Here is a 16,433-nt window from a genome sequence, read left to right as displayed (position 1 = left end):
AAAAATACTTTTTTCGTAAAGATACTATGAACTGCAACCTAGCATTATACCAATCAATCGAATACATTTAGCAGCTTAAAGTTAAAGTTTATTATTGTAATTTATATGTGTAAGTAAATTGATTAAAACACTTACCGGGCAAAGGCAAGTTGTGATTCAGTAAATAAGGCTGCACAGATGCCGATGCAATATCCAACGGAGTCTTGCCCTTAGAATTCTTTGCGTTAATATCTGCACCCTTTTCTACCAGTAGTTTAATTAGTTTTAGGTGGCCATTAATTACAGCATCATGTAAAGGAGTGTCATTATCTAACCCTATAAGCAAACACTTTTATAAGATAACAAGTTATTAATTACAAAAAATAATTACATACCTTTAGCATTGACATTTGCTCCTGCATGAACTAATCGAAAGGCTACATCATACCAACCATGATTACAAGCTTCATGTAATGGTGTCCAACCTATAAAAAAATAAAACACTACGGTAAAAAGAAAACTATTTATATTATAAGATGACCTAGCATTCTGAACAAGCTATATCTGGATTCTGTTTTAAAATTTGACTCCAATCTTTTTATAAAATATGCGAACAATGGTTTTGCACATTTTCAAAGTACTTTTGTTGTATACCTAGGTACGCAATAAGATTCACATATATTCTTAAACTAAAGTTATACATTTTTAAATGAATTATTATACTTTGTGATTGAGTATATCTTTGGCACACTGAATTTTCCATTCCAAAAGTACCATACTGTTATATTCTATACCGAGTGGAGAGTGGATTTTGAAATATGTATAACCATTTTTTAAAGAGAAACACCCTTTTCTATAGGAGAATATACGAAAACTAATATCGGTGTCTGGAACTCAAATTTTATCAAAAACATGATGGTAAAAACCACACATCAATAATCTGTTACCGTTTCGGAGTTACGGGGTGTTTTTCAAAAATGTGCATTTTCAACAAATGGCTGTAACTTTTTTGCTATGGAAAATGTTGTATTTTTATGAAAACATTTCCAAAGCACCTTTTTACGTGGAATTTAATGGTTTAAGTAATTTTTTTTTAAATTAATAATTTAAGAATTATCAACATAAAATTTGATTTTTTTATATGGAACACCCTATATATTTGTAATTTATTGAAAAGAATTTAAAATTACCTTTTCAAAAATATAGCATACTTGATATTTTGCTCAATTCCTTTTCGAGATATAGATTCTTTAAAAATTCGCCCACTTTGAATAAGTAGACTTTGAACGGCGCCGACTGTAATGTAAAAAAAATTCTAGCTGTGAGCAGCAATTAAAACGAAAATAATATTTGCAATGAGAGATGCAGAATTTTATAACAATTTAAACTATATTTAACATCAACACATTTAAACTATATCAATAACAATAAAAAATAATAGCAAACCAAGACACGAGATTTTGCACAGGTGTTCGACAAGTCGACCGTCTTTTGTCATGGACAGACGGGACCGTTTTTGAACATTTCTCGCGGAATTCATTAACTCAGTAGTAGTTGAAGATACCCTCGCATAACCGCTAAGCACTTCTAATTCTTGTCTAGATTATATGGACAATTTAAAAATAATAACATTTATTCTTCCGCAAAGATAAAAATCCATAGACACTAAGTCCGTCGGCCTCGGCGGCCTCCATGGTTAACGGCTGAGATCTTGGTTAGCTATTCAATTATTCTCGAAATTGCAAAAATTTGTTGATAACTTCAGCGTTCTCGCAAGTTCCAGCAAGACGAAGCGGCGCCTCGTCTTGCTGGAAAAATATGTTTTCGAGTTCTATTATGAATGTACACCCTGTACATTCTCGACTAAGCATCTGTAGCTCCTAGAATAAAAAACTTGGAAACTTTGTTTAAGGGCAAACCTAAAGTATGTACTAGGACGTATTTGAGGAAAATATTTTAACTTCTACAGGATGGCTCAAAAAAGTGTGAGTGGATCGGGCTGATTTTTTTTAAATGGAACACCCTGTATATTATTGCATTTGTGGCTTCCTTTCTGATCACTTTACATAGTCCTAAAATATTATTAAATTTGCTTTTATAATTTCAAAAATATAAATAAATGAAAGAAAAAAATATATTTTTCAGCAATTAAAAGAAATTATAAATATAAAATGTGTCCTGAAACCAAAACTATGCTAGGTACTTACTATAGTTAGTCTGTACTTACATAATTATAAATATCGTAATTCGTATCCTTAAAACATACAGGATGTTCAAAATTCTACGGAAACATTTTAAAATATAAAATAATTCTTCGTTTTTTTTTAATGGAACAGCCTTATATTATTTTTTTATTAGATGGAGATTTATAAAATGAACATTTTTTTGTATTAAAGTATTTCAAAATTGTTAACGGTTTCCCAGATATACGCGGTATTATAAAATATGGCTCTTTCAACGGTAAAATACCAGAGAAAAATCATTAGGTGGCTTTGATAAAAATTTACTGTGGAAAATGCCATATATGTAGTGTATTACCTCAAATATCTGCGAAACCGTTAAACCTTCTGAAATATTTTAAATACAAAAAATGTTCCATTTTTTAAGTCTCCATCTAATAAAAAAAAGTAATATAAACAAGAAAAACAAGAAAAATTATTTTATACTAGTTGAAGCCTGGCGCATCCGCCACGACATCAGGAAAAAAATACTTTTTTTTTAAATTAAACGAAAAACAAAAAATCCGGCGACGACAGTTTTTAGAAGAGCCAATTAGCTATCTTTTAGTAAAAAAGCAACTTTCTAGAGCAAGTCGTTACTTCAGTAGAGACGACACAGATAAACATTAGCATTTCATATATGTAGATTTTAGGAAGTTTGGCGCAGAAATTTGAAGATCCTGTATGATTTAAGATTTTACCACATTTATAGCCCAAAGTAAGCCTATACCATCTATAGTAAATACCTAAAATCCTTTTGATTTCAGGACAGTTCTTATAGTGGAGTGCTTTAAGCCTTTATGAGATACAAACCTCGGAATTCATTTACTGTAAACGAATTTTTATAAAACTTTTTGCATTGTATTGTTAATAAGATATATTACAAAGTTTACCCATTTAAATTCGTTGGTTTCACTTTAGTATTTAAATAAACACACATATACAAATGCATACATACAAGATGGCTCCGTATTCTGGAAAAGCTCTGTATCTGGATTCCTATTTGAGATTTTCACTCCAAACCTTTTACAAAATATGTGTTTAGTGGTAGTTCACATTTGAAAAATATTTTTATAGATATACAGGGTGTCAAATATATATCTATATTTGTTTAGTTCAGTGAATTTGCTATAAAATTCCGGTTTCAAAAATACCTTAATACCATAGAGTATACTAAATGGTTTTTGAATTATGGCCACGTCCATGAGGATGTCAATTTAGATGTCCAGGAACCTTCATATAAGAACTTCTAATCGAGACGATTGACTTATTTAAGTTTGTCGCTAAGAAATCGCCGACGCCGTTTGCAAGCTTTTCAAATTGATAATGAATTGCACTTAAGGAACGTACATATTAACTAACGGACTATAGAAGATTAAATGAAGCAAATCTTATGTCAAGAAGGCCTGTTTCGGGACTAGAACTTACTAGATATGTTGACTAGGCCCAAAAGTAAAAGCATGGTCTTAATGTAAAAATTACGAAAAAATGTTAGTGTCTTCTTCAAAAGCGAATATTTCCAATAAAAATAAAGCTAATGAGATGAACCAAAAAACAAACCATCGAGAAAGGATGTATCTAGATGATAAAATGATTTTTAAATTTCTTGCTGTTATTCCACAGGGTGTTTTAAACTTTCACCAAAATATCAACATTTTGTTTTCCCTCGTATAATTAACAGATGGGGAGTTTCATTTTTAATTTAGAAAAAGATGCTAAAAAGTCAATAAATTTGGCTACATACTGCTTAAAAGATCATCAAAATCGGCCTATTAAAACAAAATATATTAACGTTTAAAATACATCAGAGTTTTGAGGTACCCATTTTTCGTGCCGGTGAATGTATTTCAAAAACTATACATTTTAGTTTTTAGTCATATACTTTTCTAATGAAACAAACCTTTATTTTTTACTAGAATCCAAAAATCAATTAATATATAGAGTGTTCTGTTACAAAAAACATAACTTTGATATATAGCTTTATTTGGGGACACCCTGTAGGACCCTACATAATTTTAGAAAATGCTTTAAATTGACTTACATAAGCTCACAAAATTTCACTTCAATACAACCTTTTGTTCTCCTTGCAAAAACCGCGTCGTATATGACGCGCCACCCTATATAGTTCGATTTCAATGAAAATTTAAATTATTAGAATATAAGCCGAATAGGTATAGCTTATGCATTAGATTTATTTATTTCAATAAATTTACTTAGGAAAAGAATTAAAAAAAATAAAAAAATTAAGAAGGAAATAATTAAGAATTTACTAAAATTACTAAAATAAAAAATTAAAAGCAACGGAAAAAAAATGGGTAAATATTTTAGTATTCTATCTATAAAACAAAATACAGAAGGTTTCACATTAATATATTTACAGTAATTGAATTCCGAGGTAAAAGTCTCTGGGCACTCCACTATTGTATTTTTAATATTTTTTTAAGAAAGGCTGAAAAATATATATTTATTAATATTTCTAATTACACAGGCCGACAAAAAAAAAATTTTTCGATGTAACACAAAGCTCAATAGGATATTGTGGTAGAATGAACCTATCTAATCACGAAAGTGGCAAAAAAAAAGTCGTAACACGTAAGGTTTTTTTGTTACATTAATAAAACATCATTCAATATTACAATATTCAATATATTAAGATAGCTATTCAAAACATGATTTAATACTTCTTAAGCCTATATACCGATTATATTTTATAGTTTACACTCCTCAAACATTACTTATACCTAAAAAGTACAAAAACAATCGAAACGAGATCAAAACATAAACAAAAACTTTTACTTTTTCCTTTTATGAGGGACCGCGTCTTCTCTTCTTCAAAAACCAACAGTAATCACCCATCATGGCTGGATCCCATCGTCCTTGATAACAATTTCCATTGTCCTTATGTCTTGATGGAATCTCTCACCTTGCTCATCACTGACAGCACCCATATTTTCAGGGAAAAATGACAAATGAGAATGGAGAAAGTGAATTTTTAAAGACATTCGGGCACCAAGCGATTTATAAGCATCTAAAAGCTCATTAACCAATTGTTCGTAGTTCGCATCCTTATTGTTTCCCCAAAAATCCCCTCACTACACTAACAAATGAGGTCCATGCTCTGAGTTCCTGCCTGGTAAGCGTGTCTGTGAAATTTGTGTCGTCCAACAATTTCCTGATTTGTGGTCCAATAAAAATACCCTCTTTCAATTTGGCATCACTCAACTGGGGAAAGACTTGCCTTAGGTATTTAAATCCATCACCTTCTTTATTCATAGCTTTCACGAAGTTTTTCATGAGGCCAAGTTTGATATGAAGAGGGAGGCAGGAGGACGTCTTTGGGGTCTACAAGAGGGATATACTTGACATTTTGGGAACCCGGTTGAAATTCACTTCTTTCTGGCCAAATTTTCTGTACATAATGATGATTTACTGCACGACTGTCCCACAAACAAAGAAAACAGCAATATTTTGTAAATCCTCCCTGAAGTCCCACTAAAATTCCTATAACTTTCAAGTCCCCACATATCTGCCATTTATACCTGTTGTAGTTGATTCTATCTAAAAGCATGCGCATATTTTCATAAGTTTCCTTCATTGTCACTGAATGGGCAACTGGTATAGAGGGTTTTAAATTTCCGTTATGCAATAACACAGCTTTTAGGCTATATTTCGACGAATCTATGAATAAGCGCCACTCACAGGAGAATGTTCTATAGAAAGTTCCTGCATTAAGCCATCGATATCAGTACATGCACACAACGAATCCTCCATACTGTAGAATGCAGAGAACGGAGCATTTCTTTTTCTAAAAGTGGTGATTTTTGTTTCATTGGCTAACAGATTCCATTCCTTAAGCCGGGATCCAAGAAGTTCTGACTGCTGCTTTGATAACCCCAAGTCACGCACTAAGTCATTCAACTCGCTTTGAACAATCAAATGTGGCTTGTCGGAACCGCCCTCTGGGGTAAAGGTAGGATCAGTACACTGGTCTCCAGAGCTGTTTGATTCAATATCTTCCTTATCTTCCAAAAAACAATACCTTGCCAGTCTAAGGGCGCGATCGGCACTGGGAGATCTGCACCATGAAGAACAGGTCGTATGGCAGACGGCAAATTGGGATACTCGATCTTGTGCTTTTGTTTTTTGGAAAAACCTTCAGTTTTCGTCAGGCAAAATAGCAATCGTCAAAATGGTTAGTTGGTTCTCGCCATACCATTGGAACCGCAAATGGCATTTTTTTCCTCTTCCCTTTCATCCACTGCACAAGCGACACGCTACAAGTAACGCAGCACACATGAGGAGCCCACTGCTTGTCTTGATCTCCAACCAAAACTCCAAAATACTTGAAGTAGGCTTTCTTCACATTTTCAGAAAATGGTCTGGCTTGTGATTGCACCATAAATTCTCCACAAATGTAACAAAATCGATCAGGAGACACTTTACAACTGCGGCGCGTTTGACTTGACATTTTCGTACTATTTATCTACACGCATAGAACAACTCACGTCGAAAATCAACTGAAAACTGAACTCTCTTATGTTTTTCACAATATATTATAGTGCACAAAATGCGTCCCTTTCAATCATCCCATCATAAAATTTACCTGTATGTAAACGAATCTACCTAGACTTAATACCTGACATCTATAAAATTGACTACCTGCAAAAAAGAGGCGTAATTAGGCAACTGAAAAGTGGTACGTGTAGGAGCTTCAGGAGTATTTTTTCTGTTATTAGAAGCATATTTTTATGAAGAAATTCTGCAACTGACTCGTGTTACAAAAATCATGTCGGCCTGTGTTATTTATTAATATTTCTAAAACTATCAAAACATATTTACTAACATCTTTGGATTATGTAAAGTGATCAGAAGGAAAGCCAAAAATGCCATAATATACAGGGTGTTCTGCTAAAAAAAATCATCCCGATCCACTCACACTTTTTTTAGCCATCCTGTAGATGTTAAAATATCTTCCTGAAATACATCCTAGTACATACTTTAGGTTTGCACATAGACAACATTCTTAAGTTTTTTATTCTAGCAGCTACAGATGACCGACGCACTATTGCCGAACCCTGTATCCATATACAACTTTAGTTCGAAAATAGATTTGAATCACCCTCTATATTGATCAAAATACTTTTAAAATATGCCTAGCTATTCCCAACATGTTTAACATTGGAGTTAAAATTTGAAACTGAAAAACTGATACGTATGCAGAGGGAATGCTGGGTATACAGGGTGGTCCCAATTCTATTCGGGAAACTTCTATATTGAGAATATTCTACTGATAAAATTAAGTAAAAAAGTTTGTATAAATTTATGACTAAAATGCTTCGTTTCAAAGATAAAAGGTGTAAGAAGTTTCATTTTTATTTTGATTTTTTTCTCAATTTCTGAACTAACGTCGATATTTGGATGAAAATTGGTGTCTGGGAATTTCTTGATAGGTATGAAAAATTTGATTTCGATGTTAATAATTAATATGTTAAAATTAAAGGGTTCACTTCTAGGGAGGTTTTAGTCGAGTCCGGAGTTCCACGGGGGTCTCATTTATCTCCGCTGCTTTTCAATATATTTATTAATGATGTAACCGACTTTATTACACACTCTAAATTTTTGTTATGCGCGGATGATCTCAAAATTTACAAGGTAATTCAGTCACTGGATGACTGCTTTAAGTGGCAACAGGATTTGAATGGATTGAGTGAATGGTGTAGGTTGAATGGGATGTCATTGAATATATCAAAGTGTAAAGTAATGCAGTTCTACAGAAAGAAAAATGTTTTATTTTATGATTATAAGATTCAAGATGATATTTTAGATAAAACTGATGTGATGAAAGATCTAGGTGTATACTTTGTTAAGGATCTGAATTTTAATTATCATATTAACTTCATGATAAACAAAGCGTTAAAGATGTTGGGTTTTATTAAAAGAACGTTAACTGATTTTAATGACATAAACTGTATCAAAACTTTATATATTGCCTATGTGAGATCGATACTAGAATATGCTTGCCCAGTCTGGGGTCCATATTATAAGATCTATGTGGAGCAGATCGAACGTATACAGAGAAAATTCTTGAGGTTTGTGGGCTTTAGGATGGGAATCACCGTGGAAGATATTGCAATTGAGGAAATAATGTATTCACTGAATTTGCCAAGTTTGGGAGATCGGAGAAAATTTATAGATATTTGCACACTTTTCAAGATTCTCAACTCACAGATTGACTGTCCCAGCTTACTAAGCAAACTATCTTTGCATGTTCCGGGGAGAATTTTGCGTGGGTTCGGTCTGTTCCATATACCTTTTCACAGAACTAATTATGGAATGTCATCTGCGCTTACAAGATTTTGTCTAGAGGCTAATCAGATTATTGATAAAGATTGTGATATCGACTTCTTCTGTGATAATATAAATAGTTTCAAGAATAAAGTAAAGGCGGTGGTTTTGTAGTAATTTATTGTAAAGTCTCTGTTGTGATGGATTTTATTCTAGTTGTAATTATAGTTCTTGTTGTATGTACATTTAAATGGCTGGTCCGTAAATATATTATTTTATTTATTTTATTTAATATGACTCTTATTTGTAGTGGGCGCCACCTACAAATTCTTTAACCAATTTGAACAGTAAATACAGTAATAACTTTTCGTCCGTCCTTGTATAAAGCTACTTAGTGAAAAAATATACATTTTCGCCGTTTTTTATGTAAAAAAAGGTTTCTTTAAGTATTGCTACGACTAATGGTTCTCGAGATATTTCGACTCGAAATAATCAATACATGTCACCATTAACAAAAATTTAACATGGTGACTAGTAACTACAATAGATAGTTATTAGACTCAAAATCATAAATTTGAAATATTTTGTGCCAAAGGTTAGGTTAGGTTAGGTTAACTATTTCATTATAATTTTTACTAGAAAAAATTAGTATTGATTTAAAAATACAAAAATTTCCCAAATTTATCATTTCAGTCAAATAACTACCTAGTCAATATGTTTTTATTTTTTGTCAACAATGACATGTATCAACTATTTCCATTCCAAATATAATTGTAATTTTTACCAAGAGGCCTTTTTTACGTAAAAACCAGCGAAAGTGTACATTTTTTTACTTAGTAGTTTTATACAGGTAGCAGACGAAAAGTTGTTACTCTTCTAACCAGTTAAAGAATATTTAGGTGGCACTCCACAGTGGCAACGGATGGTAATTCTAGCGGGACAAGACCTCTGAAGCGATGTTTGAGACTTTATATCGATATTTGAAAAAAAAGTGCAAGTTTGATATCTGCAGAACAAAGGCACAAAGGATTTTAACATATAATATACATACAGTAAAATAGTACATGCCTTTGGCAATCTTCAAAATAATTTGGTATTGGAATAGAATGTATAAGCACTTGTAAATATTTTGGTTTCGTATGACCTCTGCCGTACTGAGCAGAAAACGACTAAATTTGGTTGATAAAAATGTATCGAAATACAAAGAATATATATGACCAAAAAATAATTGTTGCATTTTTATATCAATTGGAATGTCTACTATTTATTCTTATCAGTAGTTGTCCCTCCGTTCTATCAGTTTTGTCCCGCTAGAATTACCATCTGCCGCACCATGTGCCTCCTACAAGTTGAAGTCATATTGAGAAGTCATATCTTAAAATCAAATTTTTCATGTAAAAAACATCCAGACAGCAATGTCCATCCAAATATTGAAATTAGTTCAGGAATTATTTAGAAAAAATCAAGTTTCCTTTATAAATTTCTACACCCTGTATCTCCAAAACAAAGCATTTTAGGATATATAAATTTATATGAATTTTTTTATCTGCCTATTTTTATTAGTAGAATATTCTGCCAAAGTTTCCAGAATACAATTTGGACCAGTCTATTATATTGATTACACCTTCTCCCATAGATATTTCTAATGTAAATAAAGAACTTATCAGAACTGGAATAGGTATATTCAAGACTAAAAACTTTTTTACCTATGTAAGACATCAAAGATAACAAAATATCAAGACGAACTACAACCGAGAACTAACCAAAATTAATACATGAACATTTTATTTGAAAATTTACCAGCAAAATCAGCTACATTAGGGTCGGCGCGATGCGCTAACAATCTACACACTTGTTCTACATCCCCCTTAATAGCAGCTAAATGCAATGGGGTTTCACCTCTTTCATTCCGATCTCTCGATCTTGATCCTGAACTAGGACTACGAGATCCCGATTCGCTCGAAGAAGTCATCTGCATTAGTAATGCCATTTGTTGGCGTTCGGACATTGGCGTAACTGGTGGTGCCCGATTTGAGCTTCCAGAGCCTTTTAGGCGAACATTTGAAGGCATTCTTTCCTAAAATTCCTTACGGAGTAATATTACTATATTATGTAAAATGACAATTTATAAGTGCAGAAAATATTACCTACCTGAGAAAACTTTAACTTTTGTACTGGAAGTAAAATATTTACATTAATTTATTAAAAAAATGTAAATAAAATATAAATTTATAAAAAAGCAATATACCGATCTGTCATTATTGTCATTTATATTCATTTTATACAGTGTTGCCAACCAGAAAACTACGAATATCGCTACGTCACTACACAAATTCCGCTACTCCCCGCTACGGTCGTGTCATTTCTAATTTCACTACAAATCTAGTCTATTTTGGAATTATGATTTATATAGATACCATTTGGCAATTGATTTTTTTCAATATAAAAAAAATTACAGCAAAATAAGCACTTTTATTTTGTAAACATATAAATATAAACAATAAATCACAAATAAATCCTTATCTGGAAAAATGGAAAATAAATCAAAAATATATTTTCTCTTTAAAAGATAAACATACACTTAAATTAACTAACTCTAATCGTGCTCTAATCTGAATCAGACGTGTCAGTGTCACAAACATTTTCTTTGGGGGCGGTGGACCTAGTTGCCTCATTTTTGGTTTTAAATTGGTACATGAACTGATTAAATTTTTGAAAATGGCTTTCGCTAATTGCATAACTCGTGCAGCATTTATTTTTGGTTGCTAAATCAATTTTTACTCTGAGAATATCACTCAGAGTATCAGGTGAAAGGCGATTTCTTTTTTTTGACTTAACATCAGTCATTATTGAAAACACTCTTTCCACGTCCGCGTTGCCGTGAGTTAAAGTAAGGATGATCAGAGCAACTATGCTGATATTTCTAAATAAATGCTCATCGTTAAAATTTTTCATGTCCAACAAAGTTGTCCAGAACGTAATTACATCATCGCATGTTAGACTTTCTTTTTCTTCTTCAGAAAAATATATTTTTATATTATTATATTCAGTTATAGCTTTTACGGGGTCTATTTTATTTTTAAATGTGTTACAAATTTCATCAATATCATGTTTTAGATTTACATTCAGAGCATTTTGCGGTTGTACAAATGTAATATTTTTATAAAATTTATCTTTAGTAGGCAATCTTTTAAATGCTTGGGCAACGGCTACTTGATAAAATTTCAAACACTTAAGTTTAAATTGTTCGTTATCAGCTTTGATACAATCTTTGAGTAAATTCATGGTATTCAAACCCACATTAATTTCTTCCACCGGAAGCAACACATTTGGATCAAATACATTTAATAGATCAAGTTCAACCTCACTCGTATAACAGGAGGGTTTGACAAAGTTTACACATAGTATCTTCACAAATCTTCTACTCTCTACATACATTTTATCTACAAGGACTTTGGAAGACTGAAACATAGCATTAAATGAATTAAAGATCGGAAGAACGTGTTTTAAAAATAGAAGATAAGCTTTGACATAGGGATTTTGCATTTCATTAAATATCATATTGCCTACTTGATTTTTATCTTCAAAGGCAGCTACTCGGAAGACTTCTAAAAGAACATCCCACTGATCAATTAGCCTTTCAACACAATTTGATAGTGCCAACCATCTGGTTTTGCTGGGGCTTATAATTTTAAGTTGAGCTGCCCGCATAAATTGTTGAAATTCTTCTAAAACTGACTGTCTCTTTGGACTTCTAGAAAAATAATTGGAGATATTTTGCAATAATGCTTCTATATTACTTGGCAATTCTTGGCTAGCGGCAGCAGCAATTAAATGAGCCGAGTGACACACACATCCATTTACAACAATATGGTGATTTTCGTTTAAGAGATAAGTCTTAAATGATTCTTTGTTCCCCATCATGACACTGGCGTTATCAGAGCAATAACCCACAATATTATTCACGCTTAAATTAAAATCAGTCAGACATTTTTTAAACAGGGAATAGAGACCTTTTGCTGACCCCTCATCAGCCTTGATGGGAATTAAGTCTAATAATTCGGTTTTGATTTTGTTTTCATAAATATATCTAACTAAAATACACAGGTACCGATAATTGCTGATGTCTGTACTTTCATCTACAAGAATAGAAAAACTGTTATTCTTCAGTTCACCACACAATGCCTCTTTAATTGTAGATGCAAGTACGTTTTTTAAAATGCTTGTGCATTTTGTACGCCTTAATTGCATATTTTTTGCGATTTTCGAATCACTAAAACTTAATTTACAAGTGTCGGTTACATGGTCAATAGAACTAAAACTAAAATTATGAGATGCAGCTAACAAAGTAAATCTGATATCTGCTATTATTAGATTTTTATCTTGTTTAGAAGACTGAAATATTTCAGTAATTGGTCTAGTTATTTGCGTTAAGTTCATATTTTTTAAATGTTTCTGACTTTTCCCATGGCTTAACAAATCACTTCTTTTGGTCCCTAAATTCAACTGGCATACTTTACACTTAGCTTTAGCTGGATCTTCAGTTGGTAGTAGCCATCGCTTAAAAATATCTTCTTCCATCCACTTTCTGGAAAAAAGTTGTTTTCGGCTTTTCTTTTCATCTCTGGCCAGTTCGTGCCTCATTGCCCTTTTCTTTTTCGGAGTAGATGATCCGCTTTTTCCTATATCAGAATCAGATAACTCAGACATATTGCGCCCCTGAAATGAGTGCAAATTATGTAATTTTTTATTGTGGTATTTATGCATATTTAGATATGTATTCTGCTTGAATGCATGTATATATGTATAAATCATATTAGCATACCTTTTTATAATACTAAATACACGTACAACCTACATTGCTTTTGTTTTGTTTACTTTAAAAGATTTTGGGAACCACCGAGAACTAGTAAATAGCGATCAGCGCACTAGAGCCTAGAGCCCTCTACCGCTCCCGGCGCTCTCTAACACATTTTACCTGGCACGCCACAGTGCCGGTTGATTGATTGATTGATAGATGTCGCTGCCTTGTTGATTTGAGTTTTAGTTAATAATAAATAAGATTAATATATAATAAAACACATAACTTCTTACTGCTCATAATACTTATGATAAATGGTACTAATGGTAATGGTGTGGATCCGGTGGCTGACCTTGAAACGAGTTTTTGCTGCATATAGTCACAGACACTACGCATGCGCACATCTTCGATGTTGCCAGATTGCAAGTTATTTTGGAATTATTTTCAGTAGAAAACAAATATGTGCTTTTCAGTGTTTTTTTGTCAATATATACCGTATGATCGAAAAAACGGCGTCCAGTTGTCTGGGAAATGACGATTGAGGACATTTCCATAAAATGACAGCGATCTTCATTTCACACATTGCTGACGCTATTTTTTTTCCATCATAGTACGCGGTATATTATTTTAATATTTCGCACAACACTTGAACGCTTATTATGTATTTTCAGTCAATAAAATTATATAGAAATAAAACTCTAGATTCCTATCTAGATTATTATGCCACGTTTAAAAAGTGCTTTATTAAAAATTCGGGAAATTAAAAGGGATGTGTCCAAGTTTTTTCTTTTTTTTTAACTTTTAAATGCTGTCATGTTCATAATAGATTTTTTTTAACATTCCATTAAACTACGGAGGCCTTAAAAACGCCTTTTTAGCCTCCGTAATTAAAAATAATAGAATCAGCTTCAGCAACATTAACAGTTACCTTGTTTAATTCTGCTTATACATATATTGCATTAATTTTTCTGCTACATTAAGATTTCTCTATTCTTACACCTAATTTATGTGATTTTCTTAGCATATATGATTTATAAACCATATTTATATATAATAGGATATGCAAAATTAAGATATTTTAACATTTATTTTCCAGACCAAGCATAATATAGTATTAAGATGAAGACATAACAAATATTATAAGAAAGATCTTAATATAAATCACAAACTAAGTCTTAATTTAGTCTTGTATTTCTATTATTATTATTATTCTTATAAAACTAATAAGATCAAAATTCAACCTTCAGCATATTGTCAAGATTTGGCATTATAGGAAAGAAGAAATTACAGTAAATTAAGAAAAGAATAACAAAGTACACGATATTAAATACTGTAATGTATTCTACGATACAAACCATCTCCCTTCTAAAGAGAAAAAGATAAAACATAAAGCTTATTTTAGTCTTATCAACACACTCTTCGATAAAATCCACTAACTTGATATTTTTAAGAAATTATGATACAAACATTAATAAAATTATAATCAAAGTATATTATATTAGTAACATTATATAATAGGTAAAATGTTACCTCTATCTCCGATTGACGTTTATTGTTCTATAATAAGACCCGTCATGGTAGTACTTCAAAACATCAATACATATAATCAAAAATATTGTTGCCTGTAAATAACTAGAAATTAAATAACTTGAAAGAAATAAAATAATTCTAATAAGTTTAAAACCATTAAGAAAAAATCCGTAAATGATAAATTTTAATTCTAATGTAAATATATAAATAAATGTTATTATTATTATTACAATTTTATATATTATAATACTTTCATTTCAAATCATTCATTATCCTTACCTTAATTTTGGATATCAAGATAAATCTGAAATTATAAAATTAATTATAGAATTTGTATTATTATTGAATAACACGCCAAAAAAAATTTCAACTGCAAATAATTCGAAAATAAACTGCAATTTGGCAACATCGACGATGTGCGCTTGCGTAGTATCGATGATCAAAAGCAGCAAATATGGGCTTCAAGGTCAGCCACCGGATCCACACCTTTACCTGATAAATAATCTGTTTTAGAATGTTGACGTCATTACACGCGTCTAAGAGAATTAAAATATTCCGCTACGTCTTACTGTCATTTGGTTCCGCCGCCGCTACACCGCTCTTGACGGTAAATTCCGCTATGCGTAGCGGAATTCCGCTACGGTTGGCAACACTGATTTTATATTGTATTTAGTTAGTGTTGGGCGGCGTTATCGATATTTTACAAACGATGTTTGATTAACGATACGACGATAAAGGTCGAATTAAAGCAGAAGTTAAAGAGGATAAGCTCGTTTCAAGTTTCAAGGTCAGTCACCGGATCCACACATCTATGGATCCACATCTTTACCACGGCCAAGGACTTAATTGTATCGTACGACGAGATACACGAGATCAAGGACGGACGGCCTTGTAGAATGAGTATGAGGGTGCAGCCCAACTGTACGAAGTGTGCTAGTACAACCAATTGTACTGGTTTTGCCTGATGTCAACCATGTTTTAAAATTTGGTGAACGTACGTCTTTTTCTTAGTCTTATTCTCCATAGTCTTATTAGATAGTTTACTATTATTGGTCATGGGTGGCTACACAATGCTACACATTTTTATGGTCAAGTTCTGCACAATCAAATATTTTATTGTGGCAACCCTGTGTGGATATGACTTAATGGATATGACAACGACTTTGACTTCTGTAAAATTCATATCCGTGATCTATGGGCACAAAAAGAATACAAGTGTGGTTAAGACCGATAGCGGTCTAATTTCGTTCAGTTCGCGCATACCTACCTGTGACGTCACTAGGAAAATAATGAATAAATAAAAAATAAAGAAAGCGACAGGAGAGATTCGTACTTTGAGGTTATGGTTAAGAAATGTTTTATTTTTTAAGACTTTCTTTTTAGTTCGTTTAATTTAATAATTACCAAACCAGTAGTTCCAAAAAATATATTTAAAAATAATGATTCAATATGGTACCAAACATGGTACAAAGAATACAAGGTATGATCGATAGCGGCTCCAATTTCGTTCAGTTCGCGCATACCACCTGTGACGTCACTTAGGAAAATAATGAATAAATAAAAAATAAAGAAAGTTGACAGGAGATCTCTGCATTTTTTTGAGGTTATGGTTAAGAAAC

General features: G+C 32.0%; 2 protein-coding genes across 9 annotated transcripts in view; both read right to left on the bottom strand.

The window, feature by feature from the left end:
• LOC115886250 (ankyrin repeat domain-containing protein 12) overlaps window positions 1-10,758 on the bottom strand; it is an 80,202-nt gene extending 69,444 nt beyond the window's left edge. For 3 of the 8 annotated variants that reach the window (XM_030905336.1, XM_030905343.1, XM_030905339.1), the window contains exons 1-4: window positions 10,635-10,758; window positions 10,284-10,569; window positions 375-464; window positions 136-315 (exon numbers count right to left, since the gene is read on the bottom strand). In XM_030905336.1, the coding sequence (XP_030761196.1) occupies window positions 136-315; window positions 375-464; window positions 10,284-10,554 (541 nt within the window). In that variant the 5' untranslated portion in view covers window positions 10,555-10,569; window positions 10,635-10,758. Of the gene's footprint in view, window positions 1-135; window positions 316-374; window positions 465-10,283; window positions 10,570-10,630 lie in introns of all 8 variants that reach the window. The other 5 variants (XM_030905340.1, XM_030905337.1, XM_030905341.1 and 2 more) reach the window with 5 other exon arrangements.
• Window positions 10,759-10,776: 18 nt separating this feature from the next.
• Window positions 10,777-13,592, bottom strand: LOC115886252 (protein FAM200A-like). Its single transcript, XM_030905345.1, has 2 exons — window positions 13,309-13,592; window positions 10,777-13,202 (listed from the first exon to the last, which is right to left on the bottom strand). Exon 2 carries the CDS (start codon window positions 13,191-13,193, stop codon window positions 11,091-11,093), a length of 2,103 nt encoding a protein of 700 aa, XP_030761205.1. The 5' UTR covers window positions 13,194-13,202; window positions 13,309-13,592; the 3' UTR covers window positions 10,777-11,090.
• Between the last annotated feature and the right edge of the window lie 2,841 nt (window positions 13,593-16,433).

Source organism: Sitophilus oryzae, unplaced genomic scaffold (genome assembly GCF_002938485.1).
Source record: "Sitophilus oryzae breed Bouriz unplaced genomic scaffold, Soryzae_2.0 scaffold_476_pilon_pilon, whole genome shotgun sequence".
Taxonomy (NCBI): Eukaryota; Metazoa; Arthropoda; class Insecta; order Coleoptera; family Curculionidae; genus Sitophilus; species Sitophilus oryzae.
This window is presented reverse-complemented; position numbering and strand designations above follow the sequence as displayed.